General features: G+C 26.5%; 1 protein-coding gene and 1 pseudogene across 3 annotated transcripts; both read right to left on the reverse strand.

The window, feature by feature from the left end:
• Nucleotides 1-1,220: 1,220 nt before the first annotated feature.
• On the reverse strand, nt 1,221-5,727 carry LOC149059533 (uncharacterized). Of its 2 annotated transcripts, XM_089216551.1 has the most exons (3): nt 5,358-5,727; nt 5,148-5,297; nt 1,221-2,012 (listed from the first exon to the last, which is right to left on the reverse strand). In XM_089216551.1, exon 3 carries the CDS (start codon nt 1,956-1,958, stop codon nt 1,449-1,451), a length of 510 nt encoding a protein of 169 aa, XP_089072677.1. In that variant the 5' UTR covers nt 1,959-2,012; nt 5,148-5,297; nt 5,358-5,727; the 3' UTR covers nt 1,221-1,448. The 2 variants fall into 2 exon arrangements, with proteins under 2 accessions (XP_089072677.1, XP_089072676.1); XM_089216550.1 differs by having other exon boundaries at nt 5,148-5,727.
• A 1,429-nt stretch (nt 5,728-7,156) lies between these two features.
• LOC107170756 (uncharacterized) lies at nt 7,157-23,552 on the reverse strand (annotated as a pseudogene). The gene is made up of 18 exons (XR_016189381.1): nt 23,428-23,552; nt 23,318-23,351; nt 21,902-21,991; nt 21,672-21,797; nt 21,441-21,611; nt 19,064-19,152; nt 15,542-15,673; nt 13,974-14,140; nt 13,773-13,897; nt 13,430-13,683; nt 13,291-13,360; nt 13,087-13,182; nt 11,394-11,479; nt 10,558-10,656; nt 10,367-10,428; nt 7,607-7,866; nt 7,459-7,539; nt 7,157-7,383 (listed from the first exon to the last, which is right to left on the reverse strand). The product of XR_016189381.1 is annotated as an uncharacterized LOC107170756 (transcript).
• Nucleotides 23,553-24,821: the final 1,269 nt, after the last annotated feature.

The following is a 24,821-nucleotide window of genomic DNA, read 5'->3' on the forward strand; positions in this document are numbered from 1 at the left end:
CTGGGAGTAGATGTTAACCAACAAGCAAACAGCCATGATGAGATTAAAAGGAGAATAACTGCAGGAAATAAGAGCTATTTTGCGCTCGTACCTATATTTAAATCAAGATTAATCTCCAAAAATACAAAAATAAGACTATATAAAGTACTCATTAGACCTATAGTATTATATGCGTGTGGAGCATGGGCATCAACAAAGTCGGACGAGAAGAGATTACTACTATTTGAAAGGAAAATACTGCGAAGAATTTATGGACCCAAAAGAAACGAGGAAAATGTATATGAACGAAGAACTAATGCAGAATTAAGGGCAATGTTCAATGAGCCAAACATAGTGGGAATACTTAAAAGCAGACGAATAAGCTGGGCCGGGCATGTATGGAGAGCGGAGGGCCAAACAGTATATGATGTCACAATGTGGAAACCAAATGAAAAACGACCGATAGGAAGGCCAAGACAGCGATGGACAGACCGGGTTAAAGAAGACCTCGAGCTCCTGGGGATTAGAGAAGGAGAACAACTGGCGAAGAACAGAGAATTGTGGAGAGGTGTAGTAGAAGCGGCGATGGACCTTCAAGGCCCGGAATAAGCCTAAAAAAAAAAAAAAAAAAAAATACAATTAATTCCTATTGATTTTATTGTCTTATAAAACCAAAGATAATTAGTATTTATGTAGATAACATTGTATACCTTTTATAAAACTCAACACATACCCCACAAAAAATGTAGTTGACTCTTTAACAATTTTTGAGAATTTTTTTCATAATGTGTGTTTTGTATACCTATGTAGTTACTTAATATAATGATATTTTTTCTCCTCTCCCCCTGACACACAGCCTATGAGCTCTTTCTATGTTGCTACGGGCAACAAAAATAATTGAGACCACAGAATAAATAAAAATTAATAATATAACCAAATTATTGGTATATCATCTTGTATAAAACCATAGATAAATCTCTATTAAATCAATATATTTTTGACATCCTTTTATTTTATACCAATATTTATTCTGTTGCAAGACATCTGGTACAAGCTAGATTAGTATTAATAAATGAATAAGTTGATTTTTATTTTAATATGTAAACAAAAGAATCCATTATTTAAATAAATACAAATTAAATAGTTAAATAGTTATAGACATGATAAAATGTTGAAAGAAATAAACTGAAATAACCAAATAAAATATAACAATATCAAATAATAATTGTCACTTGATTATTCTAAATGTCCAGTTCAAAATGAAAGATATCAAAAAACAATAGTTTATCATAGAAAAATGCATTAATTTGAATAGCTTAAAGTTTAAAATATGTATAATAATCATTAAAATATTAAGAAAAAGTATTTTTCAATTTGTAAAAAATATGATTTTACAATACTTCAATCATTAAATAATAACTTGATTAAAATAAATGGTATACATTGAACACTTATAATAAATTGTTAGTCTAATATACCTTAGTTTTTCCGATAGCAAATAGTGAACGTCTTTTGTGGACATCCACTGCTCTCAGAGCAAAATGGTAAATATATCCCATATCTGATACTTCTAGATCACAACCCATAGGTAACATTTTTGCTTCTATCTTGCCCTTCCTTTTCCACATTGAGGTGCATGGATATGCATCTTTCTCTTGGCATACAAAGAGTTCGTACATTTTAATTTTTGCTGTATTAAAAGTCAAATTTAAGTCCCAAATTATAGTCACTTTATTTCCATAAGTTTTGATGGTCATTTTAGGTTTTGGTGGTACTTCTTTCCATCCAGGTTGAGTATTATGTGGTGGCATAATGGGATAAGGCGGTGGATACACAAATCTTTTACGCTTAGAATAAAATGTATGATTAAATTTCTTAATGTCTTCCTTTTTCTTCACCAAATTTGATGTATTTGATTCATTGTTATCAACTTGATTATGGTTTATAGAATTGTCAACATATTGCTCACGGTTATTCATTTTTTGAACCACTTTTTTTGATTTGTTGTTGGCTTTATATGTTCCAATTTTTTACTATAAATTAAAAATATAATGGTATATTAGAAAATTAGAATAAAAATTTAGAATACCAATGGTTGGTAATATGCTGCATGATAGTTAATAATGCCTAGATAATGTTAACGTGGATATTAACCTATCTATTTTGTATTCCTGCAATAAAATGTAACCAAACTATAGACCAGTAAGCAGAACTTATAATATAAGCAAAACAAGTTGTACCATTTGTATGATGTTTTTCCTAGTGTAAGAGGTTTAGGGATTTAGTTCTCAGAGAATTCTTTAAATTAAATTATTCCACTAATGTGATAATGAATTTATTTGATTGGCCATAATCACAGTAATATAAATATAGTTTATATTAAATATAGTGTCAATAGCAATAATAATTTACATAGGATCACAGTTATGATGTCATTATTACAATTCAATAAAAACTATATTTCAAACAGAAAATATAGGCACATACAATAGCAAATAGGTTAAAATGTGATTTTTAAGCTTGCTCACTCTCATTTTTCCCTTTAATAATACACTTATCCAAATTATGAAATTTTGAATTTTGAAGTATACATCAGTTATTTTTTTTTACTATTAAAATAATGTACTGTGGTGATATAAACTTCTGTGTTTTTGAAATAAGAACCCTCTTCCATTAATGAAAACTATTAAGTGCATAATTTTATAGACAATTTTCTTTAAATGTGTTTAAATCAATATTTTTATCGGTAGTTTTTGAGTTATTTAAATGTTTATACAATAGATAATAATCCTTAATACTATTTTTACTAAAAAATAAACTATATGCAGTATTTATTATACTTGGATATTGTTTTTAAATTATTTAAATTGATAAATTAATAGTAATTACTAACATTTTCAAATCACATAAACCTCCATCTTTTACATAAGCTATTACCGTATACATAATATCATCTTTAGTACACAAAGATTTTTCCTCAAAAAAGTTTCTTTTGAATTATTAAAATGAAAAATGGAGAGGGTTCTTAATTAGAAGACAGATTATTGATAACAACTTAACAGTAAGTGTATTCACATAGCAATAGCGAAACAATATAGGTAATAACTATCCAGACAATTTGAAAATTATAATACTATCCTACTTATGTACTTCAAAGATTGTCTTAGACCTTGAATATTAAAAAAGTAACCTTGTTACTTTACTGGACACCAATTCCTAATACTATGTAATTAGTTATATTATATTAATACAGTTATTATATTTTTAAGAAAACATAGTCGATTATTATAATTACTCGTACCTATAATTAATTTAGTTTCATAAATTAAATACATTAACTATAAAAATAGTTGGGGGAAGAGGTGTGGTGCTGAACTCCAAGGTTGTTGAAATCCACAGAAAAAAAAGCCATGGGAAAAATAAGTCAAATTACAATAATTAAATATACCTATAACAATTAAAATTGAAGTATTAAATTAGGTATTATTTAAAAATTGTTTACACATTATTGGTCAAATATATAAAAAAATAATTATAATTAAATGTACAAAAAAATAAAATTTTAAGTATTATTAAAAATTTTTAAACATTGGTCATATTGTATACATATATACATATAATTATTAATACACAGGTTATATGTTAATTCATTTAAAATGTTTAACACAGTTGACCATACTGTATTGTCCGTATTCATATATAAAATAGTTAATATTATAATATACATTGAATAAAACTAATATAATATTTTGTGGATATTATCTTGAAATCAATTGATTTATGTCTTCGACCCTAGATATGTATAAGTATAATGTATATACTTTGTATAGGGTGATTCTTTTTTAAATGTACATGTTGCAGTATAAAATACATGCTATCTTGAAATAAATAAATTTATATATATATTTTTAATTTAAACTTTTTGTTTAATAAAATCAATACATTCATTGCTGTTTAGAATCTAAAATATATTTTTACTATTATGAATAATAAATAGTTACATATAACATGTGTATTAATAATTATATACATATATGTTACGGGCAATGTGGAATACCGGGCAATGTGAACCACGATGTTTTTTTTTACCAACTAATAATATTGCCCGAATAAACAATAATTAATTATATTCATGTATCATATTAATATAACTATTAAAAATATTTTGATGAAATAACAAAAAAAAATATCAAATATTATCATTTTATTTAGGTTAGTCGAAAATATAAATGATTGATCATAATATATCGTTGACTGATTTTATCAAGACAGCTATTAATTTTATCATCCCGATATGGGCCATATCCGTATAGAAAATGTATGATTCTTAAATAGGTTACGATAGCAAACAAAAACAAGTTTTTACAGCTTGTTTCAAAAATCTCGTAGTTTATTGTGAAATTTCATTTCATTGGATTTATTATACATTACTTAAATAATTTAACAATTATTATTATTGTTATTATTATAATTGTTCATTATATGATATAAGATTTAATAAAATTATTAATAGTATTAAACTTTTAAATACTATAAACTATTACAAAAAAAAAAAAACACCATGGTTCACATTGCCCGGGCAGGACCACATTAACATATATATGTATACAATATGACCAATAATGTGTTAACATTTTTTAAATAATACCTAATTTAATACTTTAATTTTAATTGATATATATTTAATTATTGTAATTTGGATTTTTTTTCTGTGGATTATTTTTCCCGTGGCTTTTTTTCCCTGGATTTTTTTTCCTACATTATTTTCTTATATAATACGGCCTTGGTCATAATAGTACATATGGTTCTGCGCCTATAGACTGTGAGCGCAATGCAAATAAAATAAGAGGTACAATAGAGTACAGACTACAGCACAATACTAATGAATGGCTTATATTACATTTGCCATATATACATCCATCCGTTTGTACCATTAACATCAAACTTCGAGATAATTAATTCCGACAGCTAAATTCTGACTGTCGTTTTCAGAGTAGGTATATAACTACAAAAGTAAAATAGTAATTGCCAAAAGCGTGTCCGGTATAGTAAAAAATACCGAATTCTTACATAATATAAAACTATATAGCTCTTAAAATACGTAACTCTAATATTTAAGTGGATGTAATTGAAGAATTTTAAACTTAAATTAAAATTTAAAAAATTACCAATGTAGGATTCAATGACTGGAACAATTGGAACGATCAGTGTAGTATAATATTTCTGTTGACTCGGTTCGTTTTGTAGGTTGTACTTATAGTGTCATAAATGGTGACGAAAATCGGCAAAGGAAAATGCGTGGGTTCAGTGACCACTGACTGTTTTACGAAAATACGGACTAAGTAGCTATTAGGCAAACAACTAGTTTTACGACTTACACGATTAACAATGACAATCGGACAATCCCGAAAATAAGAACATGTGACTCTTGTTTAAGCAATGGCGGACACAAAGAAAATGACCGACATAGAGCATGACGAGCACGACACAGCTGGTAATGATGCTTAATATTTGAAGTTATGCATCAGTGGTGCCAACGTAAGGCAACGTATAGGCAGGGTTCCCTTGACATCGTGATTAAAGATGTACAGGTTAGGAATCAGCCCATGTAAGCAATTGCAAATCTTTTGAACAAATCAGCAGTTCCAACTAATCACTAGCTACACTAACAGAATTATTTTGTAGAATATTATGATTGATATTTTTAATCGTGGAAGATAATTTGAAAATTGCCGTAATTTTTACGTATTAAGTCAATATTTTAACTTCAAATGCTAATAAAAAAAAAAAATGTGCCAAGAATTACAAATATTTAAAATCGTTTGAGGATAAATCGTTATCGTTACGCTATTTTGAAAAAATTTAAAATTCAAACGCACTTAAAATTTTTCCTATAATGAAACTTTGAGTTTTATCTACAGTTATCTGAAGGAAAACTTATGGAAAACTTAGTGTTGTATTTTTAATTCTTAGTTATTATAATTATAAACGTTGAAAATAACATAAAATATATTCATTGTATGATATATACAATTTTGTGTATGTTATAAGTTGTTTATAATTAAAACTTAATTTAAAATGATTAAAATTTGAGAAATCTTCAAAGAATTATTCTCAGAATGTTCACTTATACTTCAAATTCTTCTTAACCATAATACCTGAAACAAAACAATTATATTTAAAATCGATTTTTTTCGTATCAAAATATTTTAGACAAAACAAGTTTATATAATATTATATTAATAAGATGTTTGTCATAAGCTAAAAACTTTTAGATCAACTGCAGATTTTCAATAGATTTGGGTTCATTTTCCAATATCAGTCGTAGTTATAGTTTTTATCCTAAAATTAAAAAAAATTGTTTAAAAATTATTGTTGATTTAATAAAATAATGATATTTAAAGATGCATACCATAACACAATTTTCAATGGTTAAGATGTTACGATTTGCATACACCATCTTATTCTGGATTATACTAATTACACAGATATGAATAATTAATGGATGAAGTGATAGTTTCAAATGATTTGAAAGAGTTTTGAAGAAAATTTGATGATGAGAGAAATATTGATTGCAGTGAAGATTAGATATAATAGAAGGAACGTTGAACAAGGTAATGTTGATAAAAATAATGTTGATTGGAAGTGCATTGATAGTAGTACTGTTGATCGCAGATAAATTGTAGGATAAATGCCCAATAAATGTTGATAGATGTAGGTATTATTGCAATTGCTTGTTAAAAATGTTGATTGAAAGAAAACAATTGTGAAGCTTCAAAAATGCTATGTAACTAATGCATGTATAAATCTGCCAAAAAGTTAGCAGCCTGTTGAGTGTACAGTAGGCTAACCTCTCAAATTCTAGTTACTAGAATTACAACGATCATTATGACAAAAGTGAAAATTTCTTACCTAAAAACATTGTTTATTAACTCAAAGAGTAAATAAAAAAAAATTAAATTAAATTCAAATACTTTGGCTATGGGGTTTTCAGTTACTATTTGAACACAAAAATATAAGCTTAAGAATATCTGTTAAAAAATTATCAACATTGATAAAGATAGAATGAAATGAAATGTATTTTATATAATTTTTGTATTTAAATAATTGTATTAAAATAAAACATCTAGGAAACAAATATATTTTAAGTTTACAGATTTAAATGTTATTAAATAATATTAACGATTAATTTGTTTGCTATATATGTAAATATAGCATTGTATCCCATATATCATAAGTAAATATTGAGACCAATATAAGTCAAACAATATTTAAGGTTTAACTTTCAGTATAAACTAATCTCGTTTATTACTCACTGCTATTACTATTGGGGGTACTGTTATGTTTAGCCTGATTTTTCTTTTTCACAGTATGCAATGCCAACTCCCTTAAACATTGTTCTGACTGTTAGAATAGAAAATTTAATTATAACAAACCTTAATACATTATAAATATAGTTTATAAAAAAATATTAGTTACACTTTCTTCAGTCATGTGTTTCTTATGCTTCATATGTTTTTTATGTTAGTTGTCTTTTTTCTTTTTTTTTCATCTCTGTTGCTTTCCTGTAACAGTACATACAAAATAGAAAAAACAAATTTAAACCTAAATTCAAAACTTCACATACATCTGAATTTGAACAGGATGATTTCTTTTTGAGTTTATTTTTTATCTTAGAAACATCATCTTCAGAAGAAGTAGAATCCTCGAGTTTACGTTTTTCAGCTTTTACTTTATCATCATCTGAACTAGAATATCTTTTAACTTTATTATTATTATTTTTTAATGATTGGTTTGATGATTTTGATTCATCCTTTTTTTTTTAACTCTGGTGTTTTCGGTATCATCAGATTTATTTACAGGTATTTTTATTTTTTCTGTTTTTTCCTATAGTAAGTCAAATAAAAGTACATATAATTTTATGTAAATTAAACATAGATAAGCTTACTATAAATTGAATGGCTTGAACGGAAAAATGTATATATTAGTCTAGTCTAGACTAGATAAAAAAATTACAATGTGTTGAATGTATGATATGTTTATAAATGTATTTAGATTTTTAAGTTTTTAAAAGGATGCTACAACACATATTGTCATTGGTTTGCAAACGTAAATCATTCATCAGAACCAATTTTATGTTATTATAATATGGTTCCTGCTTTTATGATTCAAGTGAATTCAATTGATCTAATACATAACTTAAAAGTAAGACCATGGTTTGTGTAATACATTAGCAACACATTCACATATTAAAGAAATCAATAAGTATCTAAAAGATTATAATATAAACATGCTCAAGTATAATAAAAGACTAAAATGCAAACACAGAAAATTGTCTTTTATTTAAGTTTATTCATCATAAGTTAATATTATAATAGTCAATTAACTCTAATATTAAAGCTAACAGTACAATATTGAAAATTTTATGAATACAAATTAGAAATTTTGTCTATTACGTATGAGATCTGATGTTAGTCTGTTGTCATCTTAATGGCAATAGATTAATATTAGTGTTTATTTAATATTAATATTTAATTATTTTTACATCTGTATCTATTAGTAATTTATCAAAATTTAATTGTATGATAACAATAGTATTCATTTGTTTTTAAACTGAATCTAATAGTCAATGTTTTATATGTTGAACAGTTAACACGTTGAATATTTTATTTTATACACAGTTTATCATGCTAACTAAATTCCAATTCAAATATTACTTTGAAGAATAATATAAGGTAAGGCCATAATTTGTGTAATACATCAAATTTTTGTGATACTTTCATATTAAATAGATAAATGAAAAAAAATCACAACATAAAAATACCAATAATAATATAATAATAAAAAACAATTCAAGTACAATAAAATATTAAAAGACAAACACAGGAAATCGTTTTTTTATCTGAGTTTGTTAATTATAAACTAATATTATGATAGCCACAAAGGCACCAATAGTGTTTGAGATTTTGAGGAGAAGCTGAAGCCTTAGACCACTAGCTACTGAATGAAGCATTTATGCAAGTGATTTATGTGATTTAACATCTAAAAATGTTTTTAATACAACATATAGGTAACCACATACTGCATACTTAAATACAACATTGACAGAGATTTAACTTGCTTAACATTTTTTCAAATGTACCATTTTATCTACTTATAATACTTGTTAAAATTATATTTATAATGTATAATATACATAGACCACCTTAGGAAAATAATAAGAATTATTAGTACTGTAAGTATGGCTTTAGTGCAATGAGTAACACCAAAATTATATAATTATGGAACACATTTTTAGAGCTTAATTCTTCAGTTGAATTTAGAAAATGTGTTAAATATTATTTCAGTATCTACTATATCTTTTACGATATTTAATATTGCTAAATTAGTAAATCGGTCCTGAGTCATGTTAGCTCGGACATATGTGTTGATCTTTCTCATAGATGAAAAGGATCTTTCACAAATCGCCGAGCTCACTAGTGATGTAATCGTCACTTGCATAATTTTAAATAAATTAGGAACACTTCTTCATTTAGATGTTTTTTGATATTTTGGAATTAACTTTTTTTTATCATATTTTTCATTAGATTTATTTCACATAACAAGTTGAAACAATTGATATCAAAGTATCCTGCATACAAATATGCAAACAAAAACAAAATAGTTTTAAAAAAGTATTTGTCAAATAGAATTCATTATTTGAAAATATTGCTCAAATACAAGTTACAACCTACTTAATGATAATCATTCACAAAAGAAGATAATAACAAAAATAATATCACAACATATTAAATTTGTTCATTTACAGATTATATATTCTTAAAAATAGACACACAAATTTAGCATCATAAACTATAATGATACCGATAAATCTTAATAAAAATTTAGGAAATATTTGGGACTCTTAGCCCCTAAAGTCCTCCTCCCTATTTGCCAGTTAACTATAATATTAAAGCTAACAATAAAATATTGAAACTTTGATGAATACAAGTTAGTATTTTTGTTTATTTCTTAAAATATGTGTTGTGGGTCTGTTGTTCTCTCAACGACAATAAACTAATGTCAGAGTATATTTGATATTTTTATTAAATTATTTTTACATCTGTATCAATTTTTAAGCAATTTATCAAAATGTGATAGTATGAAGACAATAGAATTCATCTGTTTTTAAACTGAATCTAATACTCAATGATTTTTTTATGTTGAACAGTTTTTACATCTCATATTATATTTTATTTTATAAACATAATTATCTAAATAAATTCAAATATTACTTTCAAGAATATCATACCACTTACATTTAAGTAAAAAATATTAATTTTTAATAATTTTGAAACTATTAATCCCTTGTAAATAAAATATAACAGGTAAGTAAAAAAATACTCACTTCTTCTTTCTTTTTTAATAACAAGATATGTTATTGATATTGGCTTTGAACTAGATGAATTTCTAAGCAAACACACAATACATTTTTATATGCATTTAAAACTATTTAAAATTTATAAAGACAATATTTTAATATTTTATTTGTAGAAGTTATAACTTATATTAATTTAAAAAATAAAATACTAAAATTACTTTTTATCATTACTATTTTGCTTTTTTCGTAAAGGAGATTGTCTGTTTGATATTTTTGACTGAGAAGATTTCAAAATATGTTGTTGATGTATAACACTCCTTAAAAAAAAAAATATTCAATTATTCATTTTCACATTTTCACTAAAGAATCATACAAATAAGCGACACTTGGACATTTTGTTGTAATATAATAATATTTAATATTTAATAAATTGTGTATTTGCTTAGTTGCTTTTTATATATGTTGGATTTTTTCTATTTTACCAAACACAATTTTTTTGAATTTCATTTATTTTAACATATGTTTGGTTAAGTAAGCTAACTTTCTTTAAATGTATAGCTAATTGAAATACATAGCAATTTTAAGAATTCAGATTGTGGTCTCACTCGTTCACTATGGTCTCCCATATAACATAAAAAACATCCCTTGACTTGTTATATATTGTAAAATGACTTTGGATGAGTTTTGGACATAAAATAGCTACAACTTCAAAACTAACCATGACCACCAAATTCTGACTTCACCATTATTTTCAACATGCTTAACTATATAAATTAAACAAAAAAAGGTGTCAAGACACATTGAATTAAACTATAATGTTTCAAATGTAATAAAACAAAAAGTATAAAGTATAAATTAAGATAAATAATAGTAACTTCTATAATTTAAAACAAAGAATTGAACTTTCATTTGTGTTATAAAATATTAATTATGCTTAAATTATATAGTGTATATTAAATTAGAATTGTCTTTAATTGAATATGAATGAAACAACATTTTAAAATTAGAAATATACATAATATATATTTTATAAATTAAATTGTCTTATACATACAATATATCTTTTACTGGTTTATATCTTGCTTTGTCACCAGCTTTTTTAAAAGGTGAAGGGGTTCTAGATAAACTTTTTAGAGAAACCTGAAAACATGAAAAAACAAAAATAAAAATTTGAAGAAATAAGACTTAGTTTAAGTTACATAATATAGTAACATTAAAACATCAATCATAACACTAAATGTACAAGGTGGGTCATTAATTTAAGTAATACACTTATTACTTCGAAAAGTATTATATAATATTTTAATTAATTTCACTATTATATTTATTGTGGAACCACTATCAACTTTTGATTTTCAAACTGTAAAATATAATTTAAAGATCATGAATTAATAAAACCTCTTTTTTTATGAATTTATGTGTTAACATTTTTATTTTTCGTTGATTGGTTTGCAAAATATAGCTGCTCTACAGGTTAGGATATGTAGTCATAAAGTGGTTGGTGTTATAGACGGTACTCGGTACCACTACAAATATAAATTTTATAGGTACCTACATGCAGTGGCATATGTCACAAAAGGGATTACACTTCTCTTAAGACAAAAGTCTGTTGATCTTTAATTTTTAAATGTAATTTTTGATGTGGGAGATTGCATTATTTGCCCTAAAATTGCGGTTTTGTTCATACTATTATTTCATTTGTAAAGATCAGGAGATATAACTGATAAATTCAATACCATTCGACCTAAGGTAAAAATATTGATAACTGTTGTACTTTTTGCTCATTTGACCATTACCGGTACGTCTTGTTGACCTTGGCTGTCGCAACAGATCCCCACTTCCATTGTTTTTACTACATTGCAATATTATGACATTATATACTATATTATAACAATATTAATACCAATACCAATACTTGACAATATATTTATCAGTATTTAAAATTATCTATGGATAGGGTCTTATAAGATAATAGCATTGATTAAAATATATATTATATAATATAAATTAATTACTTAATGATACTAGTAAAAGAAAATCAATCAGTTGTGATAAACTTATACTAAAATCTAAAGTAAAATGTAAATTGTAAAACACATGGACAGCATAGCACTTATTACTTAAATAACTAAAACTTATTTATAATCTTAATAATTAAGAGTACGTAACAGTGGTATTTGTTGTCTCTGCCTTACCAGTGCATAATATAGCAAATTTACGCTTAGCAGAACACTTAGCTCCTTTAGTTTAAAAATTACAGTGGATCGACCTAATATAAAACTTGATGGTAAGAACAACTAGATGATAAGTTAATAAATAATTAGGGTTTAAAGTACAATAGCAATTATTTATTAATTGTTATTTTTTTATGTTGTTACATTGGGTTTAAATTTAACACTAGCTTCTGGTCTTAACAATTGAAAAAATAGTAAAAACACTAAAAACCACCAATATTTTGAGGAGCTGTACTTCACAAAACAATCAAATAAAAATAAAATAGTTAATGCGTTAATTCATATTATGTTACATTAGAAAATCAAAATTTGATAGAGGTTTTACCAATAAATATAAGGTTGAAAAAAATTTAAATACTGTACGGTTATACAAAAACATAAATCTAAGTTAAAAAAAAAAATTCAAGAAAAAATTAATACTTTACAAAATTAATTAGTGCATCCACTTAAATAGATCACTTTATAAAGTAAAAATTTTTATTATGTCGATAAAAATAAATATGTGTGTAATACCTTTAATTTTGAAGAGTCGTCTTTTTTTAAGGGAGAAACAATAATGGAGTCCTTAACAGTACGTTCTCTGCCACATGATTTTCCATTTTGTCTCCTCTAAACAAAACAACATATGTACCTTTAAATTTACAACTTAATTGATTACAATCAAGAAATACTGTTAAACTGGTATCACAAACAAATCATTATTAATAAATAACATACTTTAGATTTTGAACAAGATCTTGCACGTCTGCTATCTGATTTAGATTTTCTTTCAGGACTTCTTGATTTCCTAACCATAAAAATAAACATTGTAGAATTTTTTTAGACTATTAGTTTAGTGTTTAATACCATAAGTTACCTTCTTCGAGGAGATGATTTTCCTTCTCTTTCACTTTGCCTACGTCTATCACGTTCACGGTCCTTTTTACGAATCATTCTTGCTTGATCTCTACGTTCCCGCTCACGATCACGGCGATTACGTTCTCTTTCTCTTGCACTTTTCCTTTCTCTATCATTATAATAACGATCACAATTTTTATCACGATAACGTCTATGGTTGAAAGCATATCTAGACAGACGCCTTGATCGATATGATAAATGATCATGATAATCCTTAAAGATAAACATACATTTTTATTGTTAGTCAGCGCTCATTAAAAACGTAAGTACACATATTTCTTCATAAAAATAAAAAACATTACTCTTCTACCAGTAGATTTATCTTTGTCCGATTCACTACTAGATGATTCATCTTTATTAGTTTGGTATTGTCTTTTATTTTTTATACTATTTTCTTTTTTTTGAACTTCAGAAATATGTTTACGGTCTAGATAAAAAATAGTCAATATTTTATAAAATATAAAATGGACTAGTCAAATCAATTTAATATTTGTGATAAATACCAGGGCTCAAAGAGGAAGAAGATGATGATGATGATGAACTATAACTAGATGAAGAAGAAGAATGCTGTTTTTTCTTCTCATGTTTAGTAAAATCTCTGATTAATGATTGTTCTTTAGATTTAAGTTTGGTATTTGTTTTTATAACTTTATCTTTAGCAAGCGAAGCACTGAAATCAAAAAAAAAAAATAACAATAAATAATATGAATATAAGTAATTATAGTTTATTTATCGCTTATAAATAAATAATGTGTTATTTTAAAACTATTCTATGTATAGAATAGCATAGATGTAGACAATTAAATATTGTGTTTATTAACATATTAATAAATCATAGTTAGAAGTAAATTATATTTAAAATAAAAATCCTTCAATCTGTTAAAACATTCTATTATATTACAGTAAGAATTGACTATACCATCAATGAGTAGGCATTTTAATGGATAAATTCAATTTGAAATTAATAATAAGTTATAGTACTTTTATGATAAAAAACAATTCTGAATGAAGATTGTAATTAAAGTTACCAAAAATATTATTATATTATTATACACAACGCCGAGCTCCTAAAGCAACTCGTAAATCCAGTCCTATCTGACGTGGCCGATTGGATGTCAGAAAGCGGGCTTGCTCTCGCCCCAGAAAATCCGAGTTTGTGATACTGACGCGTAAGCGCTCCTTCAGATCATCTGAGTTCCACCTCCAGGGCGTCTGAGTGCCGGCAAAGAAAGACGCCAGATACCTAGACGTGTGGTTGGACACCCGACTCTCATTCGTTCAACACGCCATCTCGGTGGCTGCTGGTGCCAAAGTAGCGGCTAGACGAGACGCTTCATCCCCGATGTCGTACGATGGTAGTACACGGTCCTAAATCGGTGTCTTTCCACATGGCCCAAGTTCTTACAGGGTACGGGTGCTTTCAGAAATATATTTTCTCTAAAACTAGGGCACACAGTCCAGCGTGCGTGCACTGACAGGCCCCTGAGGATGATTCCGAGCATACTGTGTTTGTCCCTTTTGGGACACCACCCGGCAGCAGCTCTCATCGTCTTTGGGCAGACCTCTCGGTCCCGGGGATGTCACGGATCTTCTGTGCCTACCATCCCCCGACGATCTCCCTCCCGACACGCAACACAGGAACAGAATTTTGGCCGCAGCTCTTACCAACCCCAATCACTTTTACACCATGGTCGAGGAGATCATGGGCAAGAAGGAGCTAGAGAGAATTAGGCAGTTGGCTGATGCGGCACGGCAAATTTAACATACCTAGTTAAGTTATTAATTTTTGTAGGATGAACTGGCCAACACCTGGGTGGTTAGAGGCCCCCATTCATCTGTTAATTATATTATTTTGAGGTATACTATTTCGATGTATCCGTGTTTGTCTTTAGTCATTTACAATAAACGATGTGACCAGGGAGGCAGCAATGGGAATCCATATTTCCCTCCCTGGCCACGATTCCAACACGAAAAAAAAAGTAACTATATGAAACGACAATACTAAAATTACTTCATTTATTGCTCATAAAACAAAAATATAAAAAATTAATGAATTCAAAATAGTACTTACTCTCTTTGTGTATGCTTTTCTTGTATTTTTTTTGAATTAGGATCTTTAAGTTTATTTATTTCTTTTTCCTGATAACAATCTCTATATCTGCTGCGACCATCTCGTGTATGTGATCTACTACGACTTTTCTTTCTAAAACAATTCAAATGTAGAAAATTAATATAACTATTTTTTTTAAATTTTTTTTACTAAACAACGTCTGCGGCAGCTATGGCCATTGGAATAAAACTATTTTAAATCATTTACGTTTTGGCTGCGATAAATATAGGTAGGTCTAGAGATGTGAGCTTGAAAGTTTTCAATTGAAATTTTTTTTTTCATTAAAAATTTTCAACGTAGCAAACTGAAAATTTTCAATGACTGAAACTAGCGGTTTTCGTAATAAATAACTATAATAATAAAGACTGTGATAATAACGATAGTGATAACTGATAATATTCCGACTATTTTATGATTCTATTTATAGGTCTTTTTGTGGGTATGTTTGTTGTTTATTGTAAGTGATTACTGATTACCAGATAATTAGCCAGTATGGATAAAAGCGTGAATTGTGTGTGTAAACTTAGATGTTGTGCAGTGTACATGTTTGACTAAATTCATATTTATTTTTTACATTATTATTTATTATTAATAACATGGGTAAAAAATTAAAAAGTGCGCTGTTTCATTTTACTTGGGAAACTAACCAAGTTGGTGATATAGGTAGTAGAAAAGAGATGTACATTTGTAACTATTGCAAATGGAAAACAGTTATAAATGTTACTAGGATGTTTGAACATTTATTAAAAAAATGTTCAAAATGTCCACCAATTGTTACGCAAACGTCGGACACATGTACGTAGAAATTCAGACTCTGACTCTGATTCAGTAAATATAATCACGTCATCATCCGTTCAAAAAAAAGTACCAATGAGTATAATGCTATTTGTGGATTCAATCAACGACAATGAACAGGTAAGGTTAAGAGTTAAGATAGTAATTTATAATATTGAGACCTGAGGGTATTAGATATTTTTAGTTTGAGATAGACCAAAATTTTGCCAGAGCAATTTACTCAAGTGGTACACCATTTTATGCAGTTGAGAATGAATACTAGAAATTATTTTTCAATAAAATCCATCCAGCTTGGAAAATTCCATCGCGTTATGTTCTTTCAAACAATTATCTTGAATCAGAATTTAGTAATATAAAAAATAAAGTTGATTCCAAAATTTCTGATTCTTATAGTTTTAGTCTAATGTGTGACGGGTGGACCAATATTCGTAGAGAATCTATCATTAATTATGTTATTACTACTCCCCAACCTTTATTTTATAAAACTTCTACAGGAGCACACATACAGCTATATTTATTGCCAAAGAAATATCTGTATTACTTGATGAAGTCGGACCAAAAAAAGTACTTGGGATAGTGACAGATAATGCTAAAAATATGAAAGGAGCTTGGAAGATACTACAAGAAAAATATAATCATTTGCAACCTTATGGGTGTGTAGCACATGGATTGAATTTACTAGCTAAAGATATATCATCAATAGAGTCAATAGCAATTATAGTTAATAAAGGAAAAGAAATTGTTAAGGAAATAATTCTTTTCACACAGATTAGATGCAATTTTTAAAGGAAAACAAGTAGACAATAAAATTGCTTTAAAACTTCCAGTATGTACTAGGTGGGGCTCTCATGTAATATTTTTAAATAGTATTATTAAAAACAGAAGCACATTAAGATCTGTTGCTATTGATGAACGAGCCGAATATTTGTTATCTAATTCAACCAAGATACAACTTCTCAACGACACATTTTGGAATACAACCACACAACTTTATGATATATTGAAACCCATATCTAATTGGATAACTCAAATTGAAAGTGATACACCTCAATTAAGTTTAGTACCAACAATTTTCATGGATATTAAAAATAATTTTGAACAAATTTTAACACCGTCTCATATATTATATGACAAGACAAGTACAATAATGTCATTTAAAAAAAAAAAGAACAGATTTTTGTACTAAAAGTATACATAAGGCAGCTCATTTGTTAGATCCAATGTTAAAGGAGAAAAACTTAATGCCTGAAGAAGAAATAGAAGGAATTTAATGTATATTTAATCTTGCAAGAAAAAAAATTTTCAAAATTTTCATGAAAATTTACAGCTCTAGGTAGGTCATAGTTATAATTTAAGAATTATCTGTTATGTTCTGTAGAAAGTTACCAAATTTTAGACTAAAAATATATGGCTACAAAGTATATACAAATGGCTTAATTACATTTAGTAGGTATAAATATAGTATAAAATTAATAAAAAAAATGTTTGCAAGTAAACAATTTGATGTATAATAGATGTTGATTGCACTTTCTTATTGAGTAGATCACTAGAAAGAAAGTGTTGAATTTTAAATTCAATGACAAATAATTTGTTTTAATTCATTTGAGATTAAAATGTTTTAAGTTTCATAAAGCTCTACAAGAGTTGTTAAATATAAAACAAGTACAATGATGTTTAGATATGAAAAAATAAATGTTTTTAATGTTTAATATAAATAAATTAAAAACTGATAGACTTTATCATACCTAATTATATTTATTTTTATTTATAAAGATAATTTTTTTTATTTAGTGATTACCTAAGTGAACTAAAATCACATTAATATTTACACAACATGTCACCAGTAATACACTAGGTATATAAAACTTATGAATTAAGTTGATGATTATAACCAGGGCTAGGATTTGTATGCAACAGCATGTTTTTTTTTTTGCGACTTCTGATAATTGATTTTGTCAGTAATGTCCACAAATCACCTCATGATGAGATAAATGTTGGTGTTTTTATTTTGCATGTTTTGGATAAAATGCATATTAATGAATATATTGAATAAAATGAATATTATTGCATATTTCGATTATAAGAACGCGAAAAATGCATTTTTTATAGTATATTTCGTAATTAATATTTCGTATTTAATTCTAGCTCTGCTGATTAAAGTATAAAACTTGGTTTTTTGTCACACACAAATTTTATTTTTATAAATACAATCCTATGGTACAATAGGTATGCAATTAAAGATTGATTAGTTTAACGGAGAAGGATAAACACAATTAATAAAAGTATGTCGGTCAATATAAAATCTAAGATAAAAATAAAAATACATATTTTTGCATATTTTGGTAAATAAAATGCATATTTTACAATTTTTTATTGCATACAAATCCTAACCCTGGTTATAACTTAAGATCAACAAAGTTTTTTAGAAATAAATGTATAAAAATTAAATATACAGTATTACACCTATAAAATAGTATTTTATAGGTGTACTCGTAATAAGAAACCATTTTAAATGTATATAATACCAACCCTTAGGAATGTAGATCATAAATTGAGATGATAATAATTTTATGCAAATTAAGTATAAAAAAGACTATTATTGCACGTATATAAGATGTTTTAAATTAAAGAGAAATAGAAAAAAATCAAATTATTGTAGTAAATACATAACATAAATTAAAATATTACCTCTCAATGTCTTTTTTTTGTTCTTTTTCTTTGTTTTCTTTGATTTTTTGAAACTTTTTAATTATATCTCCTAATCGTGCTTGATCTTCCTGTAATATAAGCAAGGATAAGAGGACGCTACACTCGTATTTGTTGTTTCAGTCTTACTGACGCTTAACATAGTAAATTTAAGCTCAGCAGTCAAGTTTTACTCCGTTAGCTTAGAAATTAGAGTGAATAGACCTATTATGAAACTTTCATAATAGGTCTATTCACTATAATTTTTAAGCTAACTTATGAAACATAAACTGCTGAGCATAAATTTATTATGTTACATGTTGGTAAGATTGAGACAAAAAATATGGCTGTTGCGCCTTCTGAAATCCATCAAGATTAAATGATAAAAAAAAATGTTTGTAACCAAAATAATCTAGATAAATTGCAAAATAATTTCGTATTATTTTTTATCAATAAATTATCAAGTAGTTATATTAATTATTGAATAATTATCAAACTATAATTCACAAGAAATGTTACCCATAATCGATTTTATTGTGTATTATAAATAGGTATGGGTCGATACCATTTATTACCGATATCTGATATAAAACCGATACCCGATAATATAATATATGGAAATGTTAAAACAACATTTTTCAAAACAAAACATGACTCGATACCACTATAAAACTGAAACCATCAACAGATCATAATAAAACCGATAGCCGATAACACAAATATTTACGAGAGAAGTGAAAACATTGATTATTATTTATTAATGGTAATAAACTAATAATTATTATTTAATAGTTATCACAAGTTTGTTTATTTTTCAGTCTTTAATATTAATACATAATAGTCCATTAAATAAAAGAAAATGTATTAAGCTATAAGTTATAGCCTATAACAATTTTAAAAACAATGAATTACAAATAACAATAACAATAAACATAAATGAACCTTCACTAAACAATCTTGTTAATAAATATAAAATATAAAATAATAGAAATAAATAATAATATTATAGTTAAATAAGAAATAATACTATATTCCTTTTGGTTCTTAACAAATTGAATCTCAAGTAGTAACTGTTAACTAATAGTAAATAGTGTTTAAATATTATTGTAATGTGATAACAACGACAGTCCTGCCAACAATCTATAGCATTCATAGATAATATAAATGGATAGGACATCCCGATTCCCTATACTAAATAGTAGTAAATACCCATGAGGCAGCGTTCCCGAAGTTTCAGTATGTGCCCCATCTATACGATTGTTACCAGTAGTAACCAACAGGTAACCATTTTGACTTATCACTATCTACTAATAATTGTTATCAAACAAATAATAATGTTAAACATTAAATTTGTCGTTTACTGTTTGACTTTAAAACACAATTTGGAATAATCTAAAATTCAACAGAATTACAGTTAGACCATGACCATAAATAATATTAGGACCATGATCTTATACTTTTACAGTTTTAATATAAAAATACAGAATATATTTACAAATCAATTGATATGTTCTACCAATATTGAATTGAGTAATGTAAAATTAAAAATATCATAAATTATTGTAAAATGTAAATGATTTATTATTATTGACTGTACCTACTAATTGTAGTAGTAATCTTCATTAGCGGGTATTAATTTATTTTATATATTTTATTGACTGTTGTTACCACAGTAGATTACAACTAAATCACTTATTATCTAAATACAAATATAATTAATTATAATAGTGATTTTGTATTTATTTATATTTCCTTATATTTCATATTAATCATATTATACTATGTTATGGAGTATGGACTTATCGTTATTAATTTCCATTTACCAATTATAAAAGCACCTACTGGCTAAAATAAACTAAAATAATTATTTTGTTTTAAATTTAAATAAAAAAGATTTGTTCATGCGATAAAAAATGTATTACCCCGTAGCTTATCATTCAGGAACGCACAGAGAAGGCTGATGGCCTATCCATTATATATTATCTATGATAGTATTTGATTATTGAATATTGATATCCTAACCTGTGCCTTTGTGAATTATGATACTAGTGCTGCTAATTAAATGGGGTTTTTTTGTATCAGTTGAAGTATCGGTTTTAAAGAAAAACTGATATCACCAATATCGACTAATATCTAGTATCGGTTTTAGTATTGGACCATCCCTCATTATAAATGTATCACTTATACATTTTATGGATTTGAATATTTTGATATTGTAGTCTCTTGGACATTTAAAAAATTTTGAGTCACTACTTTAAATTATACAAAAAATAGTATATAACTAACATTCTTACTATAAATGAACTAGATGTATACATTTTTATAACTAAAATCAACCAAATAGAAACACATACAAATATAACTGTAAAAGTTATATTACCATTTCCTTTTTTAATTCTTCTTTTTTTTGTTCAATAAATTTAGGGGGAATTCCTGATGAAGATCCCTGAGCAGACAAAAGCAATTCCCACAATTCCGTCATAAATACTCGAGCATTAATGCCATTCAAGAAACCAGTGAGATTTATTTGCATTTTTCTTGGATCAGGCCACTAAAAAATTACAATATTAAAAAAAATAAATAATTAAAACATAGAAGATATTTTACATACAGTATTTGCTTCAAGCTGATTATTCACAAATTCTTCTACGACATCGTCTTCCATTCCAAGCAATTCTGTTATTCTTTTACCAATCCAGGGTTTGATTGTATCTAGTTTTACTTTATTTATATCAACCTTTCAGGAAATAAATATATTTTGATAATTTTAACATTAAAAAATTAAAATAAATAAAAACAAATTTAAAAACTTGGATAATTAAATGATATCAGTTATAATACCTTAGCGTTAAAAGATTCATTAAACTTAATTTGTTTTAGAAGTTTTTTTTCTTTGTCACTGAATCTGGAATCCTGTTCAACACTAGAACCCTATGAATTAAATAATGTTATATTATCAAAATTATTTAAATATCTAAATATAATTCAAATTTCAATACATTTTTTTTTAACTTTAGGTGATAATCTCATTACTGTTTATTTCAATTTATCATAAACACAAAATAGTATTTTAAAAATACATTCAAATGACAATGAATAAAAAAAATACAAAAATATGTAGGTTGTTGTTTTTTTTAAAGTAGGTACTTATTTAAAGACTTGTTATTGTTGTATAATTATTTTATTTTATCAATCACAGAATATTTAAAGAAAAATTAAAATTTTTTTTTTAAATACAATTGAAAAAAAACTAAAAATTTGTATTTTCATTTAAAGGTTTTCGCAAGTTTTCTCATCCTGTTTATAACAATTAAAATTATATTATAATAGTATGGTAGCCATACTCCTCACACTAAAAAGAAATACCCAACCTATCAGACAGGCAACCTGAGGAAAACATACTCATCGGATAAATTGTACATAAATGACACAACAGGCAAAATTTAAAGAAATGTTAATGATAAACAGGTGAATAAAAAAAATACTATACTTTTTTAAATTATACAAAAATATCTACCTTTATTTAATTATAAAACACTGTTGAATGTATGCATTGATATAAGTGTACCAACATTTTATGGGGTAATGCTGTGTCCGTTCGTCTCAAATGTAAATAACTATTACTATATAATAGTATTTTAATAGTATACATAGAATCTAGTTTATCTATCTTATGAAATAAATATTTGTATTCAGTTATCAAGATTTCCGTACTGACCTAGGTAGGTAGATAAATGTACTTTTCCATCAAATAATACTAATTTATAAGGTTAATTATTCATTTTATTAGTTATCTAATAGTAATTATTTTAGCTTAGGTGACTACTATGGTTTATAGATACAGGGTGTATAATATATACAATGTAACAATATTTATCTTGCATGTTTGATCATCAAAAGATGAAGATTGTGTATCAATGAAGTCTACAGTACCATACTATATTAGAATAGAATTTAATACAGCAGCTAAATACAAGACTAATTTATTTCAATAACGACTCAATATAAATAATATATTAATATCCAAAGAGATAAAAATAGCTGTATTTTTAAAGTGCTAAATAAATTACGAAAATGTTGATATCTATTTGTGGTGTTCATAATAGTGTCTATAACGATGTATTTCCAGCTCATAAAATGCTGTACAATTTCAATGCATAATTATACTTTTGAATACGAGAAACGATATAATTGTCGTGATTCTCTCGGTCGTAGCTAACGGGAAACATTTAACGTAGTTTTTAAAAATGTACTCACCGTATACATCTTGTAACTGGTTCTAGAGTTAACACTGTTAACAGATCGGAATATTTAAACACAGAGTGATAAAAACAAAAAAATGCTGACTACAATAATATAATATTTACATTATCATGACAATTTTATTAAAAAGAGATACTTGGACCGCATCGGATGCTCGGTCGACCGTAGGGTCGATACCTCAACCTCACGGCTCACACGGCTGATGCTGAAAACTGTGGTAAAAGCAAACGAGACCTTCCTGATTGGTCGGGGTACGATCAATATTGTAACATGCACGGACTAATGCAATATTATGTAAACATACTATGTTGTTCGTAGGTTCCACGCCTTAGATAATACCACAAACTGAGATAATATAAAATATTATTATAATGGACTGGAAGCGAGCAGCTTATCACTTATCAGTGGCCCAGAATGTATGAATACTGAACTTTACAGTATCCGTGGGATTGGCTTCCGGGTTGCGGGGTGTCGCGATGCTCGCCGAGATTAAGTTTACAACGACATCTGTATAAAACATGTAGACTATTATAACACTCGATCGTCTACCATTTAATTTACTATTTAGACGTAATAGAAATACGTATATTATATTTTATAATAATATACACTAACGACGAGCTGCTTTCGAAATGTTTCTTCTAATATGTATATCTAGTAACTACAGTATTACAGACGCATTGTTAGTTGTGATTAAATTTTGAAAAAAAATACTATGACCCATGTGTAATGAAATTGGAAATAATAAAATTACTCGATATATTATATTATAATTTATAATATTGAACGTTGTTCAATTAAAAACCGAAAATATATTTTAAATAAATGCGAGACATGAATACGACGGCCAGTATTATGTATTATAATTTAGGTAAGCATGAAGAGATTATAATATATTGTCACAATAATAATATGTTTATTACTATATTAGTATATTGTAAATAGTAAATACCTACTGTGATGAGGATTCCCACAAAATATCATACCTACTACACGGTATATTTACCAAAAATTACTCATCAGTTATATTGACCTTTACTATTGTTAAGCGAGTCAAATTTTTTCTTCATTTTTTTCTGTATCTACCGTCGAACAGGCCTTTTTTAGAGCCTAAAAGTACGTGTATAATATTACCATTGCCCATTTCTTCATAAAATAAAGTAAGAAATTAAATTATGCTATGTTGTATACTTATATTTTACGGAAAGGTTACACATAAGGGAAGGCATTGAGGCCCTTTTATCAATGCTTTCATATTTATGGTCGACAAAATATGAATTTATTTAGATATACTTATTTGGCCCCAATTGTGTTTATTATTTAGGCCTATATGGCTAGAATATAGGAAAAAAAGCAACAGAAAAAAAGCCAAATTACAATAATTAAATATATAACAATTAAAATTAAAGTATTAAATTAGGTATTATTTAAAAAAAATTTACATATTATTGTTCATATTGTATACATATATATATATAATTATTAATACACAGGTTAT

The sequence above is a fragment of the Diuraphis noxia genome, unplaced genomic scaffold (assembly GCF_037042655.1).
Source record: "Diuraphis noxia isolate RWA-SAM2 unplaced genomic scaffold, SU_Dnox_SAM2 contig0001, whole genome shotgun sequence".
NCBI lineage: Eukaryota > Metazoa > Arthropoda > Insecta > Hemiptera > Aphididae > Diuraphis > Diuraphis noxia.

What these genes read in the sequence shown, in the direction of transcription:
- LOC149059533 (XM_089216551.1), bottom strand. Translation starts at nt 1,958, where the DNA reads ATGAATAACCGTGAGCAATATGTTGACAATTCTATAAACCATAATCAA.